Source organism: Papaver somniferum, chromosome 8 (genome assembly GCF_003573695.1).
Source record: "Papaver somniferum cultivar HN1 chromosome 8, ASM357369v1, whole genome shotgun sequence".
Taxonomy (NCBI): domain Eukaryota; kingdom Viridiplantae; phylum Streptophyta; class Magnoliopsida; order Ranunculales; family Papaveraceae; genus Papaver; species Papaver somniferum.
The window spans coordinates 140,721,083-140,746,110 of NC_039365.1; the positions used below are offsets into that span (position 1 = coordinate 140,721,083).

A 25,028-nucleotide genomic window follows, 5' to 3' on the forward strand; every position below is an offset into this window, starting at 1 on the left:
AGTTTTCCATTTATTAATGAGACCAGAGTACGTTTCACTTCGACTTGTATAAATAGACATTACCTATTTCCACCGAAAACAAGTTTTTGGTCAGGAGCATACAACACTCAGAAATCACCTGTTAGCTTTCCCATATGTTAGCTTACGCTTTCTGATACAAGTCAAAATAACTACTTTTCCAGAATCAACTATTCTGGTTTCAACACTCTCTTCGCTTCCCTCCACAAAACCAACCCTTCTCCTCCACTTTGTGACTGAAGCAAGTCTGGAACGGACATTTCTTGGTTTAGGCCGGACTTGTACAGATTGATCTCTCGAACCTAAAGTACTCCCTTGCAGTACATTGTTTAGGGTTTAGACTTGTTTCTCACCCACATCACACGAAATTACCGAAACCAGCAAAAACTGTTTTCACCCTCAAACACTAATATATCGTCCACGTAGTCTTCGACTTGCTTATGCATCATGTCGTGGAAGATTACCGTGATAGCACGTTGATACGTTGCACCGGCGTTCTTCAAACCAAATGGCATTACAGTATAATAAAAAATTCCAAGAGGAGTTCGAAAAGCTGTCTTACTTGCATCATGCTCGTACATCCTTATGTGATTGTACCCGCTATATCTGTCCATGAAGGAGAACATACCGTGTCCGCTGGTGGCATCTACTAACATGGCAATGTTAGGTAGAGGAAAATCGTCTCTGGGATAGCATCTGTTCAAGTCTCTGAAATCCACGTAGCACATGATCTGTCCGTTTTTCTTTTTTACCGGAACCACATTATTCAACCAGGTCGGATGATGGATGGATTTAATGAAGCCAGCAGCTAATAACTTCTGTCTCTCAGTCTTAATTTGCTCTTCCACCTCGTGCCTGAATTTCCTCGATGACTGTTTGATCTGCTTGTATCCAGGTATGACATGTAGATGATGGGTGACCAATTTCTCATCTAAACCGGGCATTTCTTCATACGTCCAAGCGAATATGTCCTGGTATTCTTTGAGAAGTTGCACGAGCTTCGTGAGTTCATCCGCGGACAAAGTTGAGCTGATGGAAATGGGCCTAGGAGATTCTTCATTCCCGATATTAACGATTTCGAGATCATCAGTCGTGGAGTTGGTGTCGTCTTGCAGCTGTCGTGGAGCATCCAGCACCTCTTCCTGTGGCTCTTCGTTGTTGTAGCATTCCATTGGGAGGAGAGACTGAGTAACAGTCTCCCCTGCTAATTGCTAACAGCGGTGTCGGTACACGGTTTTCCCTTTCTGATCATGGCTCGCCACAAAAGTTCACTCTCTCTTAGTGTGAACATGGGTTGCAGCTTCACAAGATGAAGAAGAATGCCCCGTCAGCAAAGAAGTATCATGAGGCTTAGCCCTCAATGATGCAATTCGGTCCTCCTCCTGGATTGATGCCCACGTGGGGAGTGGTATGCAATGAACTTTTCCTGATTCTTCCCGTGGAGTTTCTCTTGGCTCAAATGACTCCACTCCACATATCGATGCGTAAGGAGACAACGATGCAGGAATACGAACGACTTTTTCATTCAGCATAGTCTTCAGGCACTGGTAATATGTCGAAGGGACAATCCTATTATCATGAAGCCACGGTCTCCCCAGTATCATGTGGTAGTCCGACTCCTTTTCTATGACTTCGAATTTCACCTTTGACTGGACAGGCACTACAGATAAATTCAGATTAACATACCTGTACGTGTTGGTTTGGTTTCCTTCAAAGTCCATCATTATGGTAGGTTGTCGCACGATCTTGCTTGGGAGAACCTTGGCCATCCTAAGTGTTTTAAGAGTAATCACATTCGAAGACGCTCCCGTGTCGATGAGGGACCTCTTGAACTCTGAATCCTTGATGCCTGCAGTAACGTGTAGGGCCCTGTTGTGATCTTCTTCCGCCATCATGTCTTCTTCTGTGAATGTAACATTATTCACAGACAACTCTGATGTTTTCGAGGCTTCTCGACGAAAAGGAGTTAAATGCACGTCCAGGGCTATCTGGTTGATTGCAGCAAATGTCTCCGCCCACTGATTCTTCAAGAGGTGTAAAATTTCGCATAAACTTTCCTTTATAGAAGCTGCTTCCTGATCCACCGGCCTCTGGTTCATAGTGAAACTATTGACTTGAGGAGGATCGTTGTGAGGATCAGTCCCTAGTGTAGAAATATTGGTGACAGGAGAACCGCTCATATCTGATATCATCTTGATGAAGAGATCAAGTATGTTGTTTATTGTTTCTTTGATCAGGTCCATATTCTTCGTGTGAATCTCCTGCACCCGTGCTAGTTCGATCAATGTTGGGATTCTTTCGCTTACGCCATCAGATACACCGTTGGGAAGAGGGGTATCTTCATTGGATGAACTTCGATCGGGATTTGAAACTGTTCGGGGAGTCCTAAGACCACCCATTTTTTAAGTCATCCAAATGGGACTGGGTATTGAAAAAATTGACTTCACAACCGAGAGATTAATCTCCCACTGTGGTCGCCAATTGTTTATGGGTGAAAACTATTTCTGCTGGTTTTGGTAATTTTAGGTGTGTGTGGATGAGAAATGAATCTAAACCCTAAAAAAATGCACTGCACGAGAGTGCTTTCTTATTCAAGAGATAAATCTATACAATTCTGTCCTAAACCAAGAAATGGCCGTTCCAGACTTGCTTCGGTCACAAAGTGAGGGAGATGGGGTTGATCTTAGGGAGAGAAGCGAAGAAGGTGTTGAGATTGTGAAGGTGTTGGCTTTTTATGACTTGTATCAGAATGATGAACTGGCTTGCAATAATATAAGCAATCATCTCTAGATGTTTTCTGGATACGGATGACAACACTTGGTTTTTCTGTGTTTTTTTCATGTTGTTTGGAAATAGGCGAATGACCTATTTATACAAGTCATTGAGCGCAAACCCTCATCTCGTAGGAAGTGGAGGGAGTTTAGTGATGGAGTAGTGGGGTTGTGTAGGTGATTGCACGTCTTATCCCACTTCCCTCATCATCTTAACCGTCCATACCTCCTGACACGTTCTTATATATGGGCGCGTTGCACGCCGCACGCTGTAAACCGCCAGACCAATACCCCAGTAAGTATCCCCCAGTTTGTGACATGTTTGATGTCTCGAGTGAGTGGTTTGAGTCGTGGGGCCCGCAGGAAATAGCACGTGATGATATTAGGTTAAATAAGTAAGTTATTTAAGAAATCGATATTCATGAAATATCGTGTATACTCGATGCATACAATGTATCGAAAAAATTAATATGTATGAAGCATCACTGTTTTAAAGCTTAACCGAATAAGTCGCGGATTAAGCGTCTTAAAATATCATCACGCCCAACCATCTTCGAGTGATCGTTTGGAGGACGCATGGGTGAGTTATCTCATGGTCGATCACTCCTTATGGAAGAGTGGCGGACGGTGATCGTCGAGGTACTTCATTGGTTACCTATCTTTTAACCTAGGCCATCCGGCCAAGCTAGTAAATTTGGACGGACTAGATTGGTTTACGGCACTTATTTGTGACCGTTGATGGAATTTTAGGATTTTTAAGAGGTGCGCAAGCGTCCCTCTTTGGATTTATCGAATTCAAGCATGGAAATTATTTTTGGTGGGACCGACCGGGCATGCGTATAGAGGGCTTTCCGGTGTACATGTCCATACCGCTTTTTCTAATGAAGGCTTGATCTAGGCCACTCAATTTGACCGGAAAAGATGAGTGGTCATGATCGATTTGCGATAGAAATCCATTGTCGCAGCCGCGTGACATGCCAACTTTACACGCGCGTTTCGAGGCGCTCGGCCATGGTTGTCCCAGACCGGTGGGTCACACACATAGGTGGTCCCACGGTGATCACGTTGACACTCTTGGTACCTCTTAAGTCTATATTTACACCTTCCGTTTAGGCTGGCGAAGATGGATGCACGTGATCAAACTACGACACATATGCATCGCCGCGAACCCTAATTAGGGTTTTAAAACAATCGCGCACGCATGATTTTGTCCAAATGGTTTGGAGAGCTGCGCTTCTGCTTTGAGGAGACCGATCGCGTGGGGACCATGTTGGGCTGACGGTGAACATATGTGCACCTCCCTGATGGTTCTAGGTGCGGTCTAAGCCATCCAAATATGCTGGCTAAGTTGGATGGTTGGATCAATTTAAGACGCTAGTGGAATCCCCGTGACCCTTGAAAAGCCTCACGCCCATCATGTTTCGGGCAAACGCTCATGGCTCTATGACCATGCCGTGAGCAAGCCGATCAGGTAGGGATAGAACGGGCCCGCCAATGTGTACATTAGCGCTCCACTGATCATTCGCGGGATGATCTAAGCCGTCCAACTAGGCTAGTGAAGTTGGACGGTCGTGATGATTTTAAGACTGCCTTGAACAGTCTAAGCTCGTCGAGCTTCTTCCAAAAGAGCGCAACCACCCTATTTTTTGGCTGGCGTTTGACGTGCTGGGAGGAGTTTATGTGATGTTCGTCCTGCTAGGGCACAAGTGGTCCCGCCGGTAGTCATCACAGTGATCGCCTGCTCCTGCTAGGGTTCGGCTAGGCTAGTTAAATCATACGGTCCACTTGCGTGGCCGTGATCGTTTCTGAGACTGATACAGACAGTCCAGATTTCCCTTAGGAAATTAAACATGCTCAACCGGGAAAATATAAGCACGTCGATACGAGATTCTCTTTGTTAGAGAATGGTATAGCCTGTACGGGTATTCCATGCATGTCTCGAAATTGGCACTTGGAGATTCATGCTACTCTGCTAAGAGTGAACACTCAGTCGTCATGTCATGCTAATAATGAGAGTTCGGAGAGGAAAAACATAGGAAATACTAGGCAAATCATGCATTAATTGATAATGCTATAAATTCACAGAATATTTGGGATTGTTGCTACATGCACCATTCAGGGTGAATTTTGTATATTTATCGAATTGCTTCAAATAAATAAAGCGACAGGTTTCCTGCGCTCATCGCTTATCAAATGACTTTATCCTTTTGTAGGATGTCAGCATATTAAAATTGGTTTTACAATTTTATCCCTGAACTAAAATCCACCATCAACACGTGGCTATAATTTTCATGAATCGATTCGAGTGAACCAAAACTGATTTTGATTCGATTGTGTCTTGTATACTTCTATGAGATCGAAACAATTGATCAACTCTCTAACTAGTTCATTTGAGTCATTTGAACTAGTTATGGTGAAGATGAATAAGGTTGATATGAAAGTGCTCATATGGATAACTATTGGTTAACTATTGTTGAACCGACTAAGTGTACACGTTTAGGTACGGTTACTCAAACCTAAATGAAGTTACATTTCATTTGTGTATAACTAGATAATTTCGATCTAATGGTTGAAAGATATTAGCTTGAATCTAATCAGGTTTTCATCCAACGACGAATATTGAATGATTTGTTACCAAGGTAACTTAGATTGCAAAACCTGATTTGAAATCTATATAAAGGAGAACTCTAGCAACTGGGAAACCTAATCCCCACACCTCATGTGTGATATTAGTTGCATAATCCAGAGTCGATTCTCCTTTAACCTTAGGTTTTTACGAAACCCTATAGGTTAACGATTTGAAGACTTCATTGGGATTGTGAAGCCAGACCCAACTATTTTCTCTACAGTTGCGTGATCTTATCTTGTTGTTTCTATCGTGATTGAGTAAAATCGTAAGATTGGCTTGAGATTTATATCTCCGATAAGAAAGATAGAAAAGTAGTCACAAACACCTTAGTCTCATCGTTTGTGATTCCACAATATCTTGTTTCGTTAATCGATTAAGATTATTGTGAGGTGATTGATAATTCTAGGTTGTTCTTCGGGGATATAAGTCCGGGTTATTGATTGGTTCTGTTCACCTTGATTTATCAAAAGACAGAACAAAAAATCGTAGGTATATCTGTGCAAGACAGATTTATCTATTCAATATACTTTTCTGTGTGATGCAGATTTGTTTATCAAGTCTTCGACTTTGGGTCGTAGCAACTCTTAGTGTGGGTGAGATCAGCTAAGGGAATCAAGTGCGTAGTACCCTGCTGGGATCAAAGACGTAAGGAGCACGACTGTACCTTGAATCATTGTGAGATTGATTAGGGTTCAACTACATTCCAGACCGAAGTTAGCTTTGTAGTAGGATAGTGTTTGTAGCGGCTTAATACAGTGTGGTTTTCAAATCTGGACTTGGTCCCGTGGTTTTTCTGCATTTGCGGTTTTCCTCGTTAACAAGATTCTGGTGCATGTGTTATTTCTTTTCCGCATTATATTTTGTTATATAATTGAAATATCACAGGTTGTGCATTGAATCGATCAATTGGTAATTCCAACCTTTGGTTGTTGATTGAAACTGATTGATCCTTGAATATTGGTCTTTGGTACCGTTCAAGTTATCTCTCTTATATTCAACCGGGCTTTGTTTGATTGCGAATTGAATTGAAAGATTGAGATATAACTATTTGATATACTTTTTATTAAGATTGAGTCTGACTATATAGTTGATTCTCTTGAAAGTATATTGGAGTTAGTCTATACAGATTGCTAAGAGAAATATTGAGTGAGGTTGTTAGACCCACGCTTTTTCAAATGGATGTGTAACCGTCCAGTCTTCCCTAACAAGAGGGACATGGTTTTTAACATATTCTCCACGATCTCCACTTAATTACTACTTTACAACCTCCACTTCATACGAGGCCAGGGTGTAAAAATACTACTTATAAAATACATTTTCAATCTATTGGAAACTGAACAGACAGACAAGGAGAGACAATCAATTACCTCCAAACAAGTCTATCACCTAATTTTCACAAAATCTTCCTCTTAGTCGTACAAAAAAATCTCCACACACTAACACCCACATATAAAACTTAATAGATTCCTACAGTCTGATCTCAACACTTGCTCTTCTTCCTTTCCTAAGACCAACATTTCTCTTTCCTTTGTGACTAAAGCAAGACTAGTACTGTCCTTTCTTGGTTAAGGCCATAATTGTACATATTGATTTATCGAATCTAAAGTACCTCCATACTATATTTTTTTATAGCCTGTTTTGGACTTCTCAGAAGCACTTCTGAGAACCAAAAATATAAATAAATTAGTTTGGAAACTGGGTGACTTAAAATTTAAAAAGTTGAAAGCAAGTTTGGCAACAAAGTAATATCAGAAGTTGAAATAATTGTTATCAATGATCATTGTTCTCTTCGTACTAGCGTCTAAACACATATGTCAATAGTGCAACAACCAACAACACTAATCGGACAAACCTAGAATACTTGAATCAAATAATTATTATCAACGATCATTGTTCTCTTCATACTAGCGTATGAATGCATATGTCAATAGTGCAACAACCAACGACACTAATCGGATAAATCTAGAATACTTGAGTCAATATAGAGAGAGAGCATGAGAAATATGTTTGCCATCAAGTTTTAAGAATTGTTCCCAAATTTCATTTCAGTAAAAGTTCAATTATAACGTCCTATTTGAGATTCACTAGGATATAATCACTTCCTCACTTCCAACGCTGCTAATGGGGGTACCAACTTGCTTGGCGGTGTAACAACCCCAAGGAAAATATTGTTTTGTCTTATTAGTGTGCAGGTACACTCCCAAGCAAAACCAGTCCCCCTATTAGCAATCTTGCTCACTTCAGCCTTTGCCATGAATAACCATATCGTCATATCCATATCCCAAGAACAAAGCGTCTTTGGTGTACCCCCTTGCGTTACGACACCCTACCTCATGTGCATATCAAGTCCTTCTACTATCCAACATGTGTATCTGCATTATGGTTCAAATTTCTCATAAGTAAATCACATCGATATAGCTTCATATTAAAAGATCGCAGGCAAATTTCATCTATCAAAGTGAAAAATAAACACAATAAAAACAGATCTATTAGTATATAAGTCGACAAAATTGCAAATCTAGTAAATGTCGCAGTCATTATATACAAAATTACTAAATTGAAGTATATTAAAATTAATTTGACTCAGATGCAGCCTCGACCTTCTATTGTATATAACACAAAATATTATATCGGTATATGGTTAACGAACCAACGAAGTAAATAGTATTTTTCCTGAGTAGTCTCTCGACTCTCTCCGCAACACAAACAAAAGCAAAAATATTCACAAAAATTCTCACCTGATCAATGTTTTGGTATCAATAGATTTGTTGGTTTATTTGATGTACCACTCCTATCATTTCATTTTATCTCTCAAATAATCTATACACGCACAATGAACATACGTTTCATAGTAGCTGATACACTTCAAAAACTTTATCATATTATTTTTTTGGTGAAAACTAAAAAAAATAGTTCAATAAATATGTGACCTTAGTTCTAGTTTATTGATCAAGAGGATACACCAAAAATTGATTAAACCTTCGTGGACCTGTTACAATGTCTTCAACAGAGGTTTCATATATTGGGGAAACCCAATACAGATGCTTTTCAAATCATCTACTAGCTTCAAATAATTAAATAAAACCAATTTCCAAACCAAAATCCTAGAAATAAAACTCAGACACATTCTTTACATCTTTATTGATCAATCAATAAAATGGCTTCAATGTATCAAAATGCTAAGAATGCAAACAAAATTTTCCATTTAGTTTCATAACTGCATCATTTTATGATAAAATTATCATTTGTTGGATTTTATTGTGAAAATCATCTAATTAAATTGAATCCCGTCAAGGCTTAGGTTGTAACCATTCATCACAATTATTCAAATCAATTGGGAAAACACATTAATTGCAAAACACTAACATAATGACTGTTAGCAAAGACAACTAAATTAATGGAATGAGTTATGCAAAAGAAAAATCATTAGTCTCCAATTAGTTCCAGATTCATTATAGCTTCTTTGTATGTACTTACCTTAATACTCATGTAATGTCGTTCTATTTGTCCGTCCTTCCTGATTTGATCTAAGGTTCAAAACTCCTTTTGTAGTTTAATCAAAACAAACTAAAGATAGGGTACAAGAAGAAAAACATATGTGAGTAACATATTGCAATGATTTGATTAGTTTACCTTATGAGATCATTCTCATCTTAATAGTCTTCATGGTAGTTGATTCCATTACGATGAACTATAGAAATCGCAGAGAGAAACACGAAAGAGAAAAATAAAAAGAATAAAAAAGAGTATTAATACGAAAATCGAGGACATAAGTTGCTTTTCTTAGAAGCAATTCTCGCGTGCTTCGCGCGCCAATGGAATTTTAGGGGGCTGGGTATTTTGTAACAGTTTCAGCAACAATTTTTGTACAGTTATGGAAAAAGTTTGTGTAACAGTTTTTGTAACACTTACTGTAACATTTTAATAACAACTGTTGTAACAGTCCTATTACACTTGTTTTGTAACATTTATATAAGTGACATGTGCGACGTACGGAGAGCTGCTTCTAATCCAACGGTCCGTCTTCTGTGGTCATCCCATCTGACGATTGCGATCCCCCTGGTCAAACTTTTCAGCTGCTTGCACTGTTCATTCCCTTGCTGCTATTACTCTGTAAAAATTCTCCTAGGAGTTGCTTTTTTGTTATTATTTTCACTCCCATACTAATTTATTGCTTTTTGACTTATTAAGTCAAGAAGTAACTTCTCATGAGTTTTCCAAACACCATATTAGGGTTCAGACACATTCGTCACACAAGCATCACCTTACCCCACATTTTACTCTTTTCACTAGAATCAGTTTTTATCCCAAAACAGATTGACGACTGTAGCGGGATATCAATCTCACGGTTGAAAAAATCAAAATAAAAAATAGTTGATATTAGGTTGGGTTCATAAACTCTCAATTATGTTTTGTCAATACCAAGTATATCATTCCGGATATTCATGGTATCACTTTATGTCACTCCAGATGTTACTCCGACCACCGCCAACTCTCTCTGTCAATATCGAGAGAATGTTTTGAATTTAATGAAAACTCTTGTAATTAATTAAGTTGACATGACATCCACTCATAAGGAGACACTCACTTATCTCAAATCTCTAGTAGAGAAACTGACTTCAAAGCAAAGGCAACACTAGATGAAGCCAAACGCTTCTAAGAATACCGGTATTGATAACATCAAAAGTTCGCATGCAAGATGATAGAAAAATTCGTGTTATACCTGATTGTGGACCAGAAAGAAGCCAACAATCCAATTTTATTACCCGTGAATATTTGGAAAGGCTCCTACATAATTGTAGAAAGGAAGACTCATCTCCATTATATCAACACCAACGTCCTTACCCAATAGAAATCCAGAGGATTCCTTTGCAAGAGAGATGTTTCTCTCCGCCCTTCTTGTTATATGAAGAGGCAGGGAATTCTCATGATCATACCTCTTAATTTCTAAAATTATTAGGGGATCATGAGGGCAATTATAAAATTTACGCCGCCAGAACTTATCTGAACTCCATGAGGTGGCCAAGCAATCAGTAACAATTGTATCTTCCCTATCAGATAGAGCAAGACCTCACAGAGAACAAAACACTGGAGATATTTGTGAGAGCGGACGTGTGGTCAATAAACAACATAATATCCAACCATACATAAATATTGTCATCAAAGAAGCAGTCAATATGAAGGATTCAACTCAATATGTGCTACAAACTAAGCACTCCACATTAGCCTTAACTCCGGCTTTATCCCTAGCCCCAACACTGGTCAAAGACAATCTCCACCAAACTCTATCCCGAACTTCACGAAAGCAATGACCATAACATCCGAGAGCAACCCATACCTTCTCAGATTTTAATTTCCCATGATAGAAGAGGTGATTGATAAATTGAAAGTATGGATACAATATAGTGCTATTAAATCCTCCCATGTTCGACGTTTGCCAACCGTAAAAGATGAATCAGGTGAACCACCTCTGGGGACTGAGGGTTTACATGAATTACCCTGTCAAGAATCTCCCAAATTTTGATGAGTTCCTCTACTTCTTAAAGGTACGATGCAGGGATGTTCTCACCGCCCTCAACTACGTCATACCTTGTAGACATCTGCAATTTCTAAACGAGGATGAAAATCATCCCAAGTCTACTTCAAAGAACAAGACTCTAGTAACTAAAGAGAACTGTGGCTGAGGATTGCTTGTGGAAACTTATCCCCTACAACAATCAAAGATGCATAGGATATCTCAAAAGACGCTTCTTGAAGTATATATAATCCTTAAGGATGCCCAATACTCATAGCAAAAAGAAAACACTTTGCATCTCATTCCCCTCCTCCTTGACACCTCCGAAAAACTTCTTCAATTCATTCAATGCTTACAAGGAAGGAAAACCTTGCTGCGGCTCAACAACCCAGACGCTAACACGACCAACTCCAACTTCAATTCAGGTTCTCGCTTCATCCCTAACATTTCACTGACAACTAGGGGCATCTTCAAACTTCATGACTTCTCTTGATCTGTCAAGAACCTGAGGGCATGCACTCGTGCTGACGCTATCATATTATTTCTTATCTGGTATTATATCCAAATAACTTACACTTGTGGACTGAAAGCTCCTTCATTACTTTTTGAGATTCAACACTAAAAATGCGGGGGTCTAACAACCACACCCAACAATTCGTTTGGCAATCTGAGAGGACTTACTCCAATACACTTTCTAGAGAATCAACTAGACAGTCAGATTCAATCTAGAATAAAGTATATTAAAGAGTTTAATATCTGTAACTCTTAATTCAATCTGCAATCAGCAAATAGAAATCTGCGAGCCCGATTGAATATAAGAGGAGTTACTTGAACAGTACCAAAGACCAATGTTCAAGTGTCAATCAATGTAAATCAACAACCAAAGGTTGGATATTCTAATTGATTGATCTTAACGCACAACCTGTGATATTTCAATTATATAAAAAAATATAATACGGAAAAAAAATAACACAGACACCAGAATTTTGTTAACGAGGAAACCGCAAATGCAGAAAAACCTCGGGACCTAGTCCAGATTGAACACCACATTGTATTAAGCCGCTACAGACACTAACCTACTACCAATTAACTTCGGACTGGACTGTAGTTGAACCTAATTAATCTCACACTGATTCAAGGTACAGTTGCGCTCCTTACGTCTCTGATCCCAGCAGGATACTACTCACTTGATTCCCTTAGCTGATCTCACCCACAACTAAGAGTTGCTACGACCCAAAGTGGAAGACTTGATAGACAAATCTGTCTCGCACAGAAAAGTCTATAGAATTGAATAAGTTTGTCTCCCATAGAAATACCCAAGAGTTTTTTGTTCCGTTTTTTGATAAATCAAGGTGAACAGGAACCAATTGATAAACCGGACTTATATTCCCGAAGAACAGCCTAGTATTATCAATCACCTCACAATAAACTTAATAGATTAGCGAAACAATTTATTGTGGAATCACAAACGATGAGACGAAGTTTGTTTGTGATTACTTTTCTATCTTGCCTATCGGAGATATAAAATCTCGAGCCAATTATTTCAATTGCACTCAACACGGTAGAAACAGCAAAATCAGATCACGCAAATACAAAGAGAATAGTTGGGTCTGGCTTCACAATCCCAATGAAGTCTTCAAGTCTTTAACCTACAGGGTATCGAGAAGAAACCTAAGGTTAAAGGAGAATCAACTTTAGTTATGCAACTAGTAACACACATGAGGTGTGGGGATTAGGTTTCCCAGTTGCTAGAGTTCTCCTTTATATAGTTTTCAAATCAGGGTTTGCAGTCCAAGTTACCTTGGTAACAAAGTATTCAGTATTCACCATTAGATGAAAAACTTGATTCAACCAAGCTAATATCTTTCAACTGTTAGATCGAACTTAACTTGTTACACACAAATGAAATGTACCCTCATTTAGGTTTATGTAACCGTACCTAAACGTGTACACCATGTTGGTTCACAAATAGTTAACCGAGGCTATCCATATAATTACTCCCATATCAACCTTATTCATCTTAACCATAACTAGTTCAAATGACTCAAATGAAACTAGTTAAGAGTTGTTCAATTGTTTAGAAAACACAACTGAAATCAAACGGTTTGATTCACTTGAATCAATCATGAACCTTGTAGCCACGGTTTGCAAAGATTGCATTCCTTATGATTTAAATGTTTAAGTTCATGGACTTGACTGGTTTGACAAAGTAACCAGCTTAAGTATGCGTACTTAAGCAACCAATTTTTTGAGTGTGTAAAGTTCTCAAACTCAGCAGAAATTTTCGGTTCAAAAACTTCTGCCAGTATGCGTACAGGTACGCATACTTAAGGTGACTAGTTAAGAGTTTTGCCAAAACCAAACTCAGCAGAAATTCTCGGTTCGAGAACTTCCGCCAGTATGCGTACGGGTACGCATACTTAACATGTCTCCTTCACCAATTTTGTATACACACATATGCATACTCTTGGCTTCTGGTTTATGGACTTATACACTAATGTGCGAACACACAATATATGCTTATATCCAAATACGGTTCCATCATCAACTCTTTATTTCAATCATTGAAACATTCTTCTATAATGTCAATATCCGTTTTCACACACTATTAACATCAAAGCAATTTTCAAAATATTGAAATAATCATTATTGAAACCTTCCAAGTCTTACACCAAATGATTGTATCACACAAACCATGTAAGATGTTACTAGGAAATTTTCTGATGATATAAGATGAACTTGGTCGAAGCGAAAGCTTACCAACACATATTTCGAGAAATAAGTAAGCGAGATATACTCATCTCGAAATCTCAAATGTGTATGATAAAACTATATCGTAACACGACTTATGTCTCAATATAGGAGATAGTAGAAATAGAATTTCCAAGTGATAGATAAGTTCAAGTCTCCACATAACTTTATTCCACAAGCTCCCCTTAGTAGTTCTTCGTCTTTAAGAGATGAACGTCGAGATATTTAAGCTCAACTACACTATCTATGTCCTAGTCCGAGACATCTACAAATAGGCTAGAAATCAAGACTTATACTTTTGATCACTAACATTGACAAACATGCTTGAGATAGCAACGCATGCGAGTTCGACCGAGCAATGCTCTAACAAACACACACACCTCCTTCAACCAGAAGGTCTCATCAAATACTGAAGATGGATGTTAGAAATTGCTCATCACGATGTATGTGGGAGCATGAAGACCTAATACCCCTGTCAACGCCTGAAAAGGTTGCAACATTATTCATGGATGTCACAAACTCATTCAACATGTCTCTGTCTACCAAGCCAGAGAAACCTTTTAGTCACTGCTGAAGAAATCAAATCATCATAAACGAAACCTCTCTACATCAGAATACCATATGACTGGAAGCTTTACCCTCACTCCCGATCATGTCCATAATGGGGATTACACAGCTGCTGTTATTACCCGTCTCGACAACACTGAACTCCTATTGAAGACACACTACGCCGAACTAGGGAATCCTCATAGCAACTTCATCAAGTCATCTCATTCTTCTTCGAGAACACCTTCATGGAAAGTACCCATGGCCATGACGTTCATATCATTTATCACTGGTAATGAGGTAGATACAACCATCTCCAGCACATGATGGACACTCAACGAGCACAGCTATTTCGGATTCATCTCTCAATATGGAGGTGTAGCTATGATTTGTCAGTATTGTCCAAACACAAGAGGTTCATACCAAGATATGAAAACACGGAGATATATGAATATAAATCCATCCCAAATTTTCCATAACTAACAGAAAGATACCTGAGTCTTATACGAGATGATCGTACAACTCCTACACATGGAATACTGACGAATCCTTGACGAGAATTATTCATTTTATCTTCTCTTCAACGCATCAAAAAGGCCTGGCGTTTCAAATTACCATTTAGAAGATATGGTAATCACGGTGAAGTGCATGCAATCTGGAAATTCTTAAGTTTCAATTTCGAAAGCATTTATCATCATCCAAACAAACTCAAAAGTCAAAAATTCTTGCAATAGATGCTAAGTCAGTCTCTTCTGTTCGAGGATTGAGGTCAACCACAGAAATCAGACATCATATGAAGATTTTACACCTTCTAGAGTGAACTGTATGCAAGAAAGACTTTCTAGACGGGATTTAAAAAAACACGTCTCTTCATAATCTCTTGCTACATAAGCAATTCCCGGATTATGCTTCCTACCTCTAGCACATCGCTTATAACGAGGTACCATATTGTTTATGGGTTTAATCGAAAAAACGGAATTTTGTGAATCAACGATTTTGATTTTGGAAAATAAGAGGGAGAGTTCGGTTGTTCTTCGGCTGAAAGGAGAAGAAGAGGAAGTAATGATTTTGATTGTGAAAGAGTTTAAGTTTTTTAATTTTTATTTAATTAGGTAACGGTTAATTAGTGGGGTAACAGATAATTAGTAGAAGGCTAATTAATTAGTGGGAAGGTTTTAGGATTAAAATTTAATTTTGTTGAAGGGTGATAATGTAATTTTTTAAATTATATAAGAGGATTATAGTAACTTGAGCATCACTAGAACACCCCTTATCATTTTCCATGGGTTGGCATAATAAGTCTGTATGCCCCAAATTTGGATACGATTATTTTGCTAAAGAAGTAAAAATCATTAGCACTGTGTTATAGATTATTGGTTTCCCGGAGTGGCTTAAGGCTCTTTCATGAGAAACTGTGTTGAAATGTCATAATTTTGACATAATTTTCTTTTGTATTATCAGAAAAAGGTGCCCATTTGGCTTTCAGAAAACCCACCTAGAACAGTTCCCGATAGATTTATATTGGATAAATGGGAAAGAATTCCATCACAGTAGTTCATAGAAGTATCTGGTTTTATGCATCTCAGTAGTTCTCCGTCACATGGTGGGATGAGATCTGATATGACAAGCGACTCCTAGATTGGTTGAGAAGTGCCGATATGAAAAAATTGATGGGGTAGGAGTTGGCAGACTTGGTTTCAATCGGCAAACCAAAAATTGAAGTTATTGATTTGGCATCCATCATAAGCCGTGGCGTAAAAAGAATAGAGTATTCCTGTCAAATTATCATGAGATGTGCATGTCATACAAAGACCAGTTATATTTGTATGAAAAAAGGCCATGCACCATCTGTATCCATTTTACCCCTAGGTTAATACTATAATAGTAACCTTGAAAACTTTAACCGTTTTACCTTTTTCGGGCCCTGCACTCAATCGGGCAGAAAAATAAATATATTCATAACCGAAGCAAAGCACATCATATCCATGTTCGATGAGGTAGCTTCTAAAGAGCAAAAGCAGAAAAGTTGTCATTTACTGTATGGACACTGATGCATTTTGGTTTTTCGATTTTGAGAAGTCAAAACAACTACTCATATGGTCGAGTAGAATACAAACACATGTTATAACACCATAATGAGCATTTAAGCAATAGTCCATAAACATAAATATGACTGCTGTTACAGAGGGTTTTAATCAGAGAGTAACCAATTTGTGAACAGTCTAGTGAAAGAGTTGTTCCAGGGGAAAACCTAAAAATGGTTTAACATGCACCATAATGACTGTATATGCATTTATATTACAAAGGAAGCAATTTAGTCCCTAATATATAGTCTGGAATAACTCGACCTCACTATTTAAAACAAATAGTACTTCACTACTAAAGCAAACACTTTATGCTCGCTTTCCCCGGAAACTTAAAACCAGTGAAGAAGCACCTGCATGGTTCAGATACAAATGTGCAGAAATTATCATCATCCTTGTTACATTAATAAGCTATAGATAACACAGACAAAATGTTTACAGTTCTACCAACAAAAAAAAGAGAGAGTTATCTTTCTGGATGACTTTAACTGGGTTCCCAAAAAGATGTCAAATTATTCTACCTCAAAAGATCAAAGTGCCAAACTTTGGTTTCAAAACTTACTTTTGAATGCTTCGAGGAGCTGATTAACATCAGCTTGACGTAGTTTACACACAGGCTCAAAACTTGAAAAGGTGTAAAACACTTGTGCAAATGAAAGATTTGTCGCACATAAAATTGCACAAAGGCATGATATTCTACAAATAAGGTAGTAAACAGCATTCTCAATATGTATAAGAAATAAAAGTACGTACCATTTTCTATCCTTGTCAATATTCGAGGGAACCAACAGAGGATATGCCAGACACAAGGTTTCTAGAATCACAAGTATTACTGTTAAGCCTTTGACCATTTGAGCTTAACGATTCAATCCCATGTTTCCCCAGTTTCAGCACATCCTCCGGAGAAAGTATCTTTATATACCAGACATTATTAACAAATGCCCTGCAAAATCAATCAACTATATCAGCACTACCAAAAGATGCAGATATCTTACAGCTCGAATATGTGCTAGTCATAGTAATTCAACCATTAAATATTTTACGAAACACCATAGATTCAAAACAAACTATGAGGTGGTGTAGAAGGTGCAAAATTTGTAAATGACTTCAGTTCAATACTTCGCAAAACTAGAATAGTTGATAGAATACAAGCCTCACATTCTGCAATTTGGGTGAAGCTTGTCTCAAGAAGAAAAACCAACAGAAAGTACAAATAACTCACAACCAGCTAGAACCAAATCAAATAAGAAGCAGGGTTTAGATTAATTAAGTTTTATTAACAACTTTTGTCCTTTTAAGACAATAATAACTGTTTGGAATCGTAACTGGATATTGAAGAAACATCCGGCCAAAAATATAATCATTTATAGACCCTACTCCTGTTTATTCAGACCCATTTGCCAAATTTGTATCTAAGAACGTTATATGAGTTATAAGAACTGGATATCGTCTGAAGCCAATATTTACTCGTTTAAAGATCATATTCCTGTTTGTTCGGGAAGTATTGAGTAATTAACTTGTGAACACTGCGAGAAAAAAAAAAACATTCCTAATCTTCTGTCTATACAAAGAAAAAGAAGGATATACTTACTCCCACGGATCGTCGCCAAGGAGAAGCACATCATTCTCCCTGTCAACGAACACAAGCTGCCAGCCTGATCTCAAAGGGCCTAACTGACCCTCAACTCCAAACATCTGACCCAGTTCCTCTCTCAGCTCATCATAGCTGCTAAACCGGCCAATGTCCAACGACCTCCCTACAGTTGATCCTGATTTGTAAACCTGCATATAAATACAGCACAAATGTTTAGGGCTTTCGGAGTACATATGTGAAAATAAACTTTACTTGTACCACTCACCTTCACAAATGTTCTGGTTGGTGGATCAACTGGAGCTGCACTCTGGACAAACTCAGACGAATCATCCACGCAACCAAAAAGAGACCTCTGATACCCAGACCCATCAAATGGCATTGGGGACACTTCCGCATCAATCGAGGTGCTACCAAGTGTCGGTACAGCACCAGGAATTAAGAGTGGGGACGAGTCCATGTTGACACCAAAAAATTGTTGTGTCTGCATATCGCCACTACAGTTGTCCGGCTCCACAATACCGTCTTTCCCAGGGAAAGGTGGGAGAGAACCTGAGTTACCAAAATTATTGGCTTGTGAATAAGAGAATTTTGGAGCCCATGATTGCTGGTTTTGCTGGTCATTAAGCATTGACTGACTAGTTCTTGAGAAGTTCAGAAGATTGCCACTCCCTTCAGGACAAATAGAACCTAGCATATTCTGTATGGACGGACTAAGTGGTGCAGAAAATGTTATATTTGAATCTGTAAAATCTGGTTTATGAACGAAAGTGGACATAGGCGTTTCTTGCTGCTCGAATTGATTGTTTGGAATCTGAAAATTTTGTTGAAAATTGTGTTGGTGTTGTTGTGATTGTTGATTCTGACTATGCTGGCCATTAGGTGGCTGTTGTAGAATAGGAGAAGACTGATTGTCTGACATGGTTTGAGACTGGGCATGTAGAATCTGTTGCGGATGTGATTGTTGGATAATTTGCTGCTCCTGCAAGAGTTGATTTGGGTTGCATGATTGTTGAAGGTATTGGAGAGGTTGCTGAAATTGCATATATTGTTGTTTCATCGGATCTCCACCTCTTATATCTTGCAAAGCAGCAGCTGTAATTGTTTGATACCGCTGATCATGCTCATTTCCCAGCAATGACGGGTCAAGCCTCTGCTGCATCCAGGGTGCCATTCCAAGTCCCTGAAAATTAAGGGACTGAAGGCTTCGGTCTGCAGTATCCCCTCTCAACCACATGAGAGCATTAGTCGGATCATCTTTATTATCTGAGAAAATGCTGACAGGTGTTAGAAAAGGATGAAAACTTGATAACCCTCTCAAAACTAAGTTATACAGATATGATTACTCTGTGAAAAAAGAACCTGTGGCACTGAACCTAAATGTAATTCCTACTTCCTATCTAGTTATTTTATTTACGCGTTTTGAAGGGATATTCATTTTTCAACCACTGAGACAACTTGGTGCTACTCTAGCAAAACTCCATTTCTTAACAGGGGGAACACACAACTGTGGAGAAAATCGACGAGAAGACTGATACCATTGCTCTCTTGCCCCAGCTAGAAGAGCTGATTGAGTTGACATAGAGTACAGATATACCACCAACATAAATGCACTGAAGTCACCAAAGGAACAGAGCAAGGGTTTGTGCACTATCAGGAAGCAAGCTATAACAATATAGCCAGAGATGATACTACATCGTAAATGAAAAAGGAGGACAACTGAAATGTAGCCTTAAGAAATAAGGACACATAACATGTGCAGCCACAATATAGGCCCCTGGTTATTCGTTTTTTAACAAAAAGTTCGATATATGATATCTGAGGTGGCAACTATTCATAACATCAAGAGCCGCTTTGGTTTAGAAGTAAAATTTCTGATGTTTATTCAAGTAAAAAGGTGATGTAAAATAAACATCTTAGGGGTGACAGCTTATCTTCTGAGATTCAAGAAAGATGGGAAACAAAATTGTGAAGATCAGTTCACAAGGCAGCCAGTTCCTTGCTGGGAGCCAACAGGGCGTAATCGCGAGTGACATGCCTTAGTCGAGTTCAGTTTACACTATACACTTCGTTGCTGGGGAGCACAGATAAGGCACGACAGTAATTATTCATCAGTGTTTAAGAAGCGCAACAAACTGTGCATGATTTTTAAAAATAGAAATTTTGCATACAGATACTTGTTAGAAGAAAAGAACGCCATTTGCAAGAAGAAACTTCCACAAGCTTTAATTTTTTGAAAAGTGAGAAAAAGATTGTTCATAAAAAAATATTGTATCAAATTAAAAGGATTCACCGGCATAAAAGATGAAAAAAGACATCCAAATATAAACTAGATAAAATTAAAGATTAGCAGCAATTTTCCTGCCACAGACAAATGGGGAAACATTTAACAAAAATAAACCAACAGAAAGAGGAAGGACCGATTCACATTGAGAAAGCCAAAATCATAATATTTACCATTGAATGAAGATACTCCAGGATGCCAAGGTCGCTTCAGCCTGAGCGGAAACAATGATGGGTACATCGGGAAAGTTGTCAGAGGCTCTATTTCCCACAGCGACACCCTCGGCTGTCTCTCTCCTGCTGTAGACTCATCCCAGCCAACCTACAGCAGTTTTATTAGGTTTTATCAGATTATTGAAAAGATAGTCTGTCAGCCTCAAAGGTAGTCTATATATATAATTTTATCAAAGACGCCAATTGTAAGAAAGTACAAGAACTCGCGCATATGTACCTTGACCGACCGCCAGTGAGAATTTGGCCAACGAGCAGGATCCAGATCCACTATGCCAGTTATAGTTCCCATGTATCTGATGGCAAGAGTTGAGCACACAAATCAGATAAGGAAATAACTTCGGCAAATTAACGAGCTCCGGAATCATACAAAACTCAGAGGTGACGAAGTGTGTTAGCAATATACTTAAATCCTACTGCGAGAAGCCACTAACAACACAAACATAGAGGAAACCAAACACTTTGGAATATATATGAATGGAGTACTAAAATACCTACGGACGCTTGATTCTTCTGTCTCAAAGAGCATGCGGAAACGCATACCAACAGAAACACGAGTGTGGAACACGGCCTTGGCATATTTCGAAAGGGGTATGACAAACTCAGACGGACTTGCTCTGCAACAAAGATATGAACGAATAAGTGGAAAAGATACTGCTGCCAAAACCTGATGAGATTGAATGTTCCTAGTGCTTCTACCTTGGGTTATAGAAAATTGTAAAACGACTGTTCGTTGCTGCAGCATGCGCTGCAGCAGCAAGAAGTCCAATATGCATACTATCACTGGATAGCACAGATGAAGGCATCACAGTTTGCGGTCGACTGGCGCGGCGGATTCCCAGCAGTAACTGATTCTTTTCGTTCCTGATCAATAATGGAAGAATTTAATGAAAACAGTTACCTCCTCAGAGTGCTGCCTCCCCTAAATTTTTCAAAAAAATGACTAGGAGATTGTGCATACCAGATAAAAAGAACCGAATCTCCAGCAACAAGTCTCTTGGCACTAACAAACACACTCCACCCGGTGGTAAGAAGGTGTCGTTTAGGCTGTCCTGTGTGATTGATGAGGTACACAAGGTCAAAATCGTTCTGTTTCATAATCTGTATGTAAGATATGGCTCTAGTATAAACATTGATTTAGAATGCAGAGAGAACTTAATGATGGTATCATTGGTTAGTTAATATAATGCATGCAACATGTAGCATTTCTCGGGCAGAATAGGAAATATAAGACTCTAACATGGATAGAGATTTAGCATAGGGTGGATAGAACATAAAAGTGGATTGGGATGTTCTAGGATTATAAAGTGATATACACAGTAAACTTGTGTACATCCTTATCTATCCACCTAGCAGAATATAATTCAGCAAGTATTCACAAGTTTGTCAGTATGTGTCTATGTGCAACTCAATTACATATAAGCTTTTTACATTTTGCAAGGATTATTAAGCTCAGCTGCTCAGATGGTGTCTAATATAACCTACCTCGGAAAATGTGCCTGAATTTCCACTCTACATCATGAAGATCCCGTGCAATAAGCTCCTGAGCTGGTGGTTGTTGAGAAAAATCCTGAAAAACAAATTACAATGTTTAAGCCAATTAAATATCTTGACTCTGAGTCAGGATACGGAGAAGGAATGGCTTAACCAATACAACATTCCGCAGAAATTGCCAATGCATACCAGTGGTGGAAACACTTTTTCAGCAGCACGGCGAGGAACAGAGAACCCTCCATGAGTACTAGTGTCACTAGCAGTTAGAGTCTTGCAGAAATAGTTTGTAGGCTGCTTGCTTGGAATACCCAAATCAGCGGGGAGATAAGTATCTTTCTGTTCTTGCTGAACATTCGATGGAAAAACAAAGTTATTACCCTTCTTCAAAATTTGATTCATGTAACACATACGAAATTTACCAAGGTTACCTGCGTCAATGGCTGCAAAGTCATTTGTGCATAGACTTCATCTGTCTCAACATCTGCCTGAAATTTCTCATAAAACAGCAGAATTAATTTGCAAAAGAGGATTTATTTATAAGAAAAGAAATAAAATCAAAAATAAGACCGAAACTTACATGCATTGTAACATTATGAAGCTGGCAGATAAGTTGTGGAGGAAGATTAGGGTAATTAGGGATATGGCCATCAACCTCCTTGTTTGTTGAAGCAGCGACCTGTTATCATAAGCAAAATTGTTATCCTTAATTAAAACTGTAAGACTATCTAATTAGAAAGCAAATTAAAAGTTGATCTTCTTCATGTACCTGCTCACTGTGGCCCTGAGGGAAGTAAACGACGCGGCTACCGACAGTGGGTAGGGACACAAGAGGACCAGCACAGGCATGCCAAAGCTCTGAATTCAAACATCTTTTCTCAGACCCTAAATTCACAGAAGAATTTTTTGAAACAGTAAATATTTGCAGTCATGGGTGGTGGTCATCGTCATCATCCTCTCTTGAATTAATTCTTGAAAACTACAGACTAAATAGGTCCAAACCGTTGGATGGTCCTCGGAAAATTACAACACATGAAGTTAAGGACCCATCCAACGGTCTACATCTTGAAAAGACAAGACATCATCCTTTAAAAATATAAATTCTGCACAGATCACAAGAAACATAATTGAAGATGAGCAAAGAAGAATTGGTGGTTTGTTTACCTTCGTGACTCTGTTGTCCCAACCCTGAAGACGATGAAAGCTTCATTTTCAAAACCCTAACTTTCTTAAATGATGATATATCTTTACTGATGAAGACATCGATAGTTCAGCTTTCTTTTAACTCCGTTGTTTCTAGCTCATCTTTTGACAAAAAGATCCTAAAATACAATTCCAGAAAAATCACATAAATAACTCTAAACTCTTCATCAGCATTTAACAAAATCTTTACCTTCTCATGCAATTAAGCAAATGATTTCCAGAAACAAGAAGATATTCTCAATTCAGCTAGAAATTCTCTCACTCTCTAAGTTGAAGTGACTAAAAATTCCAAAACAGCAAGTGAAAAAGATTATATATACCTTGGAAGAAATGATTAATGATTCTGCAACTTTGATGAACTAAACAATGAAAAAACACTCTCTCTCTCTCTGTAAACAAACTGTAAAGCTATACTAGAACTACTACTTCTTCTTCTTCTTCTCAACTTCTTTAACAAAGAACAAAATCCAGAAAAGTGGAAAAGAAAAATAAAAATCAAAGATGAAAGAGAAAGGACAGAGGAAGTTAAAAATTATATGTAGGGTTCAGAAACCGAGCATTATTTTTCTTGCACCCAAATCCAAAACAGTAAAAGCGTGAAAGAACATCCATCAACCAAGCTCTGATGAAGAAAAACTCTCGTTGTTCGAGATCGCCATGAAATAACTTTTTACAAGCTCTTTAAGTATATCTCAAAACCTGAACCAGATAGATAATAATTTAATTTCTAACACAGATTGATAAAAAATCTACACACTAGACCAGAGAGAGAAAAAGAAACAAAAGAGAAAAAATGGAAAATGGAAAAGCTTCCTTTATATGTCTATCGCTATCGTTTTTTAAAACCTGAGAAAAAAAAAAGAAATACAATACATGAGGAAGACCTTTGCTTTTATGAAATTAAAAAAAGAAGGAAAAAAAAGTGGCAAAAAAAATTATTTTGCAGGATTTAGGGAAAGAGATAATCTGAGACGTTAAATAAATCCGTAATTGGTTAATCAGGACCGTTCAAAGAATTTTCTGATGCTCTGACTGACAAGACGTGAAGCATGTGCACTGCATCCATTAGTGGTCGTTGTCAGAGTACGGAATGGGGAGTGAGATATTAATTTTTTAATTATTTATTTTATTCTTCGTATTTTTTAGTGGTGATTATATTTAGCATATACACTTTAGAAATACAATACATGATTTAGCCGCGGCAAAGGTGCCAAATGTTGTCATCCAACATGGATCCAGGTAGAACTCCTGGTGCGTACTAATTTGTTGAAGGTGAAGGCCTAAATGAATTCATGGATCAGATTAATGTTGATTAAGAGTGTCTCATCCAGTCTACCTACATATTAAATTAAGTAATATAAGCTTATTGGAAGCCCTGTATACAAGTATATGCCTGTTTTTTTTTCAACTTTTCAAATATATACATGTTTCCACTTTTCCATCCATCTTGGTTAAGTCCATTGTATTTTTATTTATTTAACCTTTATTCATTGTCATGTTAACCTTCTTCAACATTTTTAAGGTTCGTTGATCTAGGTTCAGAATCGTTTCACCATTTACAGGTTTGTTACATCATTCCCCAAAAGGGTTCATCATTCACAAGTTCAGGGTCTAGGGTTTAGGATTCAGGATTTTTCATTAAGGGTTCATCATTCTCAATTGTAGGGTTCAAGGTTCCCAAGTTTTAGGTTCCCAAGTTGTCGAATTCATGGTTTTTAGTTGGTGGGAAATCAACCTTGCACAAACGAGATGTGGTTCAGGGGTAAATAAGACTTTTTAATAGGTGAGATAACTACCACCTTACACTTAACTGGATGGAATCCGTTTTTTTCAAAAAAACGGTGGGACCAAACCAAAACATACCTATATACGAAAAGTTCAAAAAAACAATCATATATCCGAAAACGCAAAGAAA

General features: G+C 38.2%; 1 protein-coding gene and 1 long non-coding RNA gene across 5 annotated transcripts; both read right to left on the minus strand.

Moving 5' to 3' along the window:
* Positions 1–7,413: 7,413 nt before the first annotated feature.
* LOC113303436 lies at positions 7,414–9,139 on the minus strand. The gene is made up of 2 exons (XR_003337484.1): positions 9,052–9,139; positions 7,414–7,790 (listed from the first exon to the last, which is right to left on the minus strand). It is a non-coding gene; the product is annotated as an uncharacterized LOC113303436 (long non-coding RNA).
* Positions 9,140–16,350: 7,211 nt separating this feature from the next.
* On the minus strand, positions 16,351–23,933 carry LOC113303234 (auxin response factor 8-like). 4 transcript variants are annotated; one of them, XM_026552258.1, is made up of 16 exons: positions 23,434–23,933; positions 23,075–23,232; positions 22,680–22,768; positions 22,491–22,568; positions 22,342–22,398; positions 22,103–22,258; positions 21,905–21,989; positions 21,381–21,471; positions 21,119–21,283; positions 20,914–21,036; positions 20,640–20,715; positions 20,363–20,510; positions 18,174–19,171; positions 17,906–18,096; positions 17,068–17,257; positions 16,351–16,667 (listed from the first exon to the last, which is right to left on the minus strand). In XM_026552258.1, the coding sequence occupies exons 2-15, from the start codon at positions 23,118–23,120 to the stop codon at positions 17,083–17,085; spliced, it is 2,478 nt and encodes an 825-aa protein (XP_026408043.1). In that variant the 5' UTR covers positions 23,121–23,232; positions 23,434–23,933; the 3' UTR covers positions 16,351–16,667; positions 17,068–17,082. The 4 variants fall into 4 exon arrangements, with proteins under 4 accessions (XP_026408043.1, XP_026408042.1, XP_026408041.1 ...); XM_026552257.1 differs by having other exon boundaries at positions 22,491–22,589; XM_026552256.1 differs by having other exon boundaries at positions 22,680–22,795.
* Positions 23,934–25,028: the final 1,095 nt, after the last annotated feature.

Excerpts from the sequence above, each read along its gene's own strand:
- LOC113303234 (XM_026552255.1), bottom strand. The coding sequence starts at position 23,120 with ATGAAGCTTTCATCGTCTTCAGGGTTGGGACAACAGAGTCACGAAG. Across the intron at positions 22,796-23,074 it reads GGGACAACAGAGTCACGAAG|GGTCTGAGAAAAGATGTTTG; the intron begins GTAAACAAACCA and ends CTGTGAATTTAG. Across the intron at positions 21,037-21,118 it reads ACAATTTTCTATAACCCAAG|AGCAAGTCCGTCTGAGTTTG; the intron begins GTAGAAGCACTA and ends TCTTTGTTGCAG.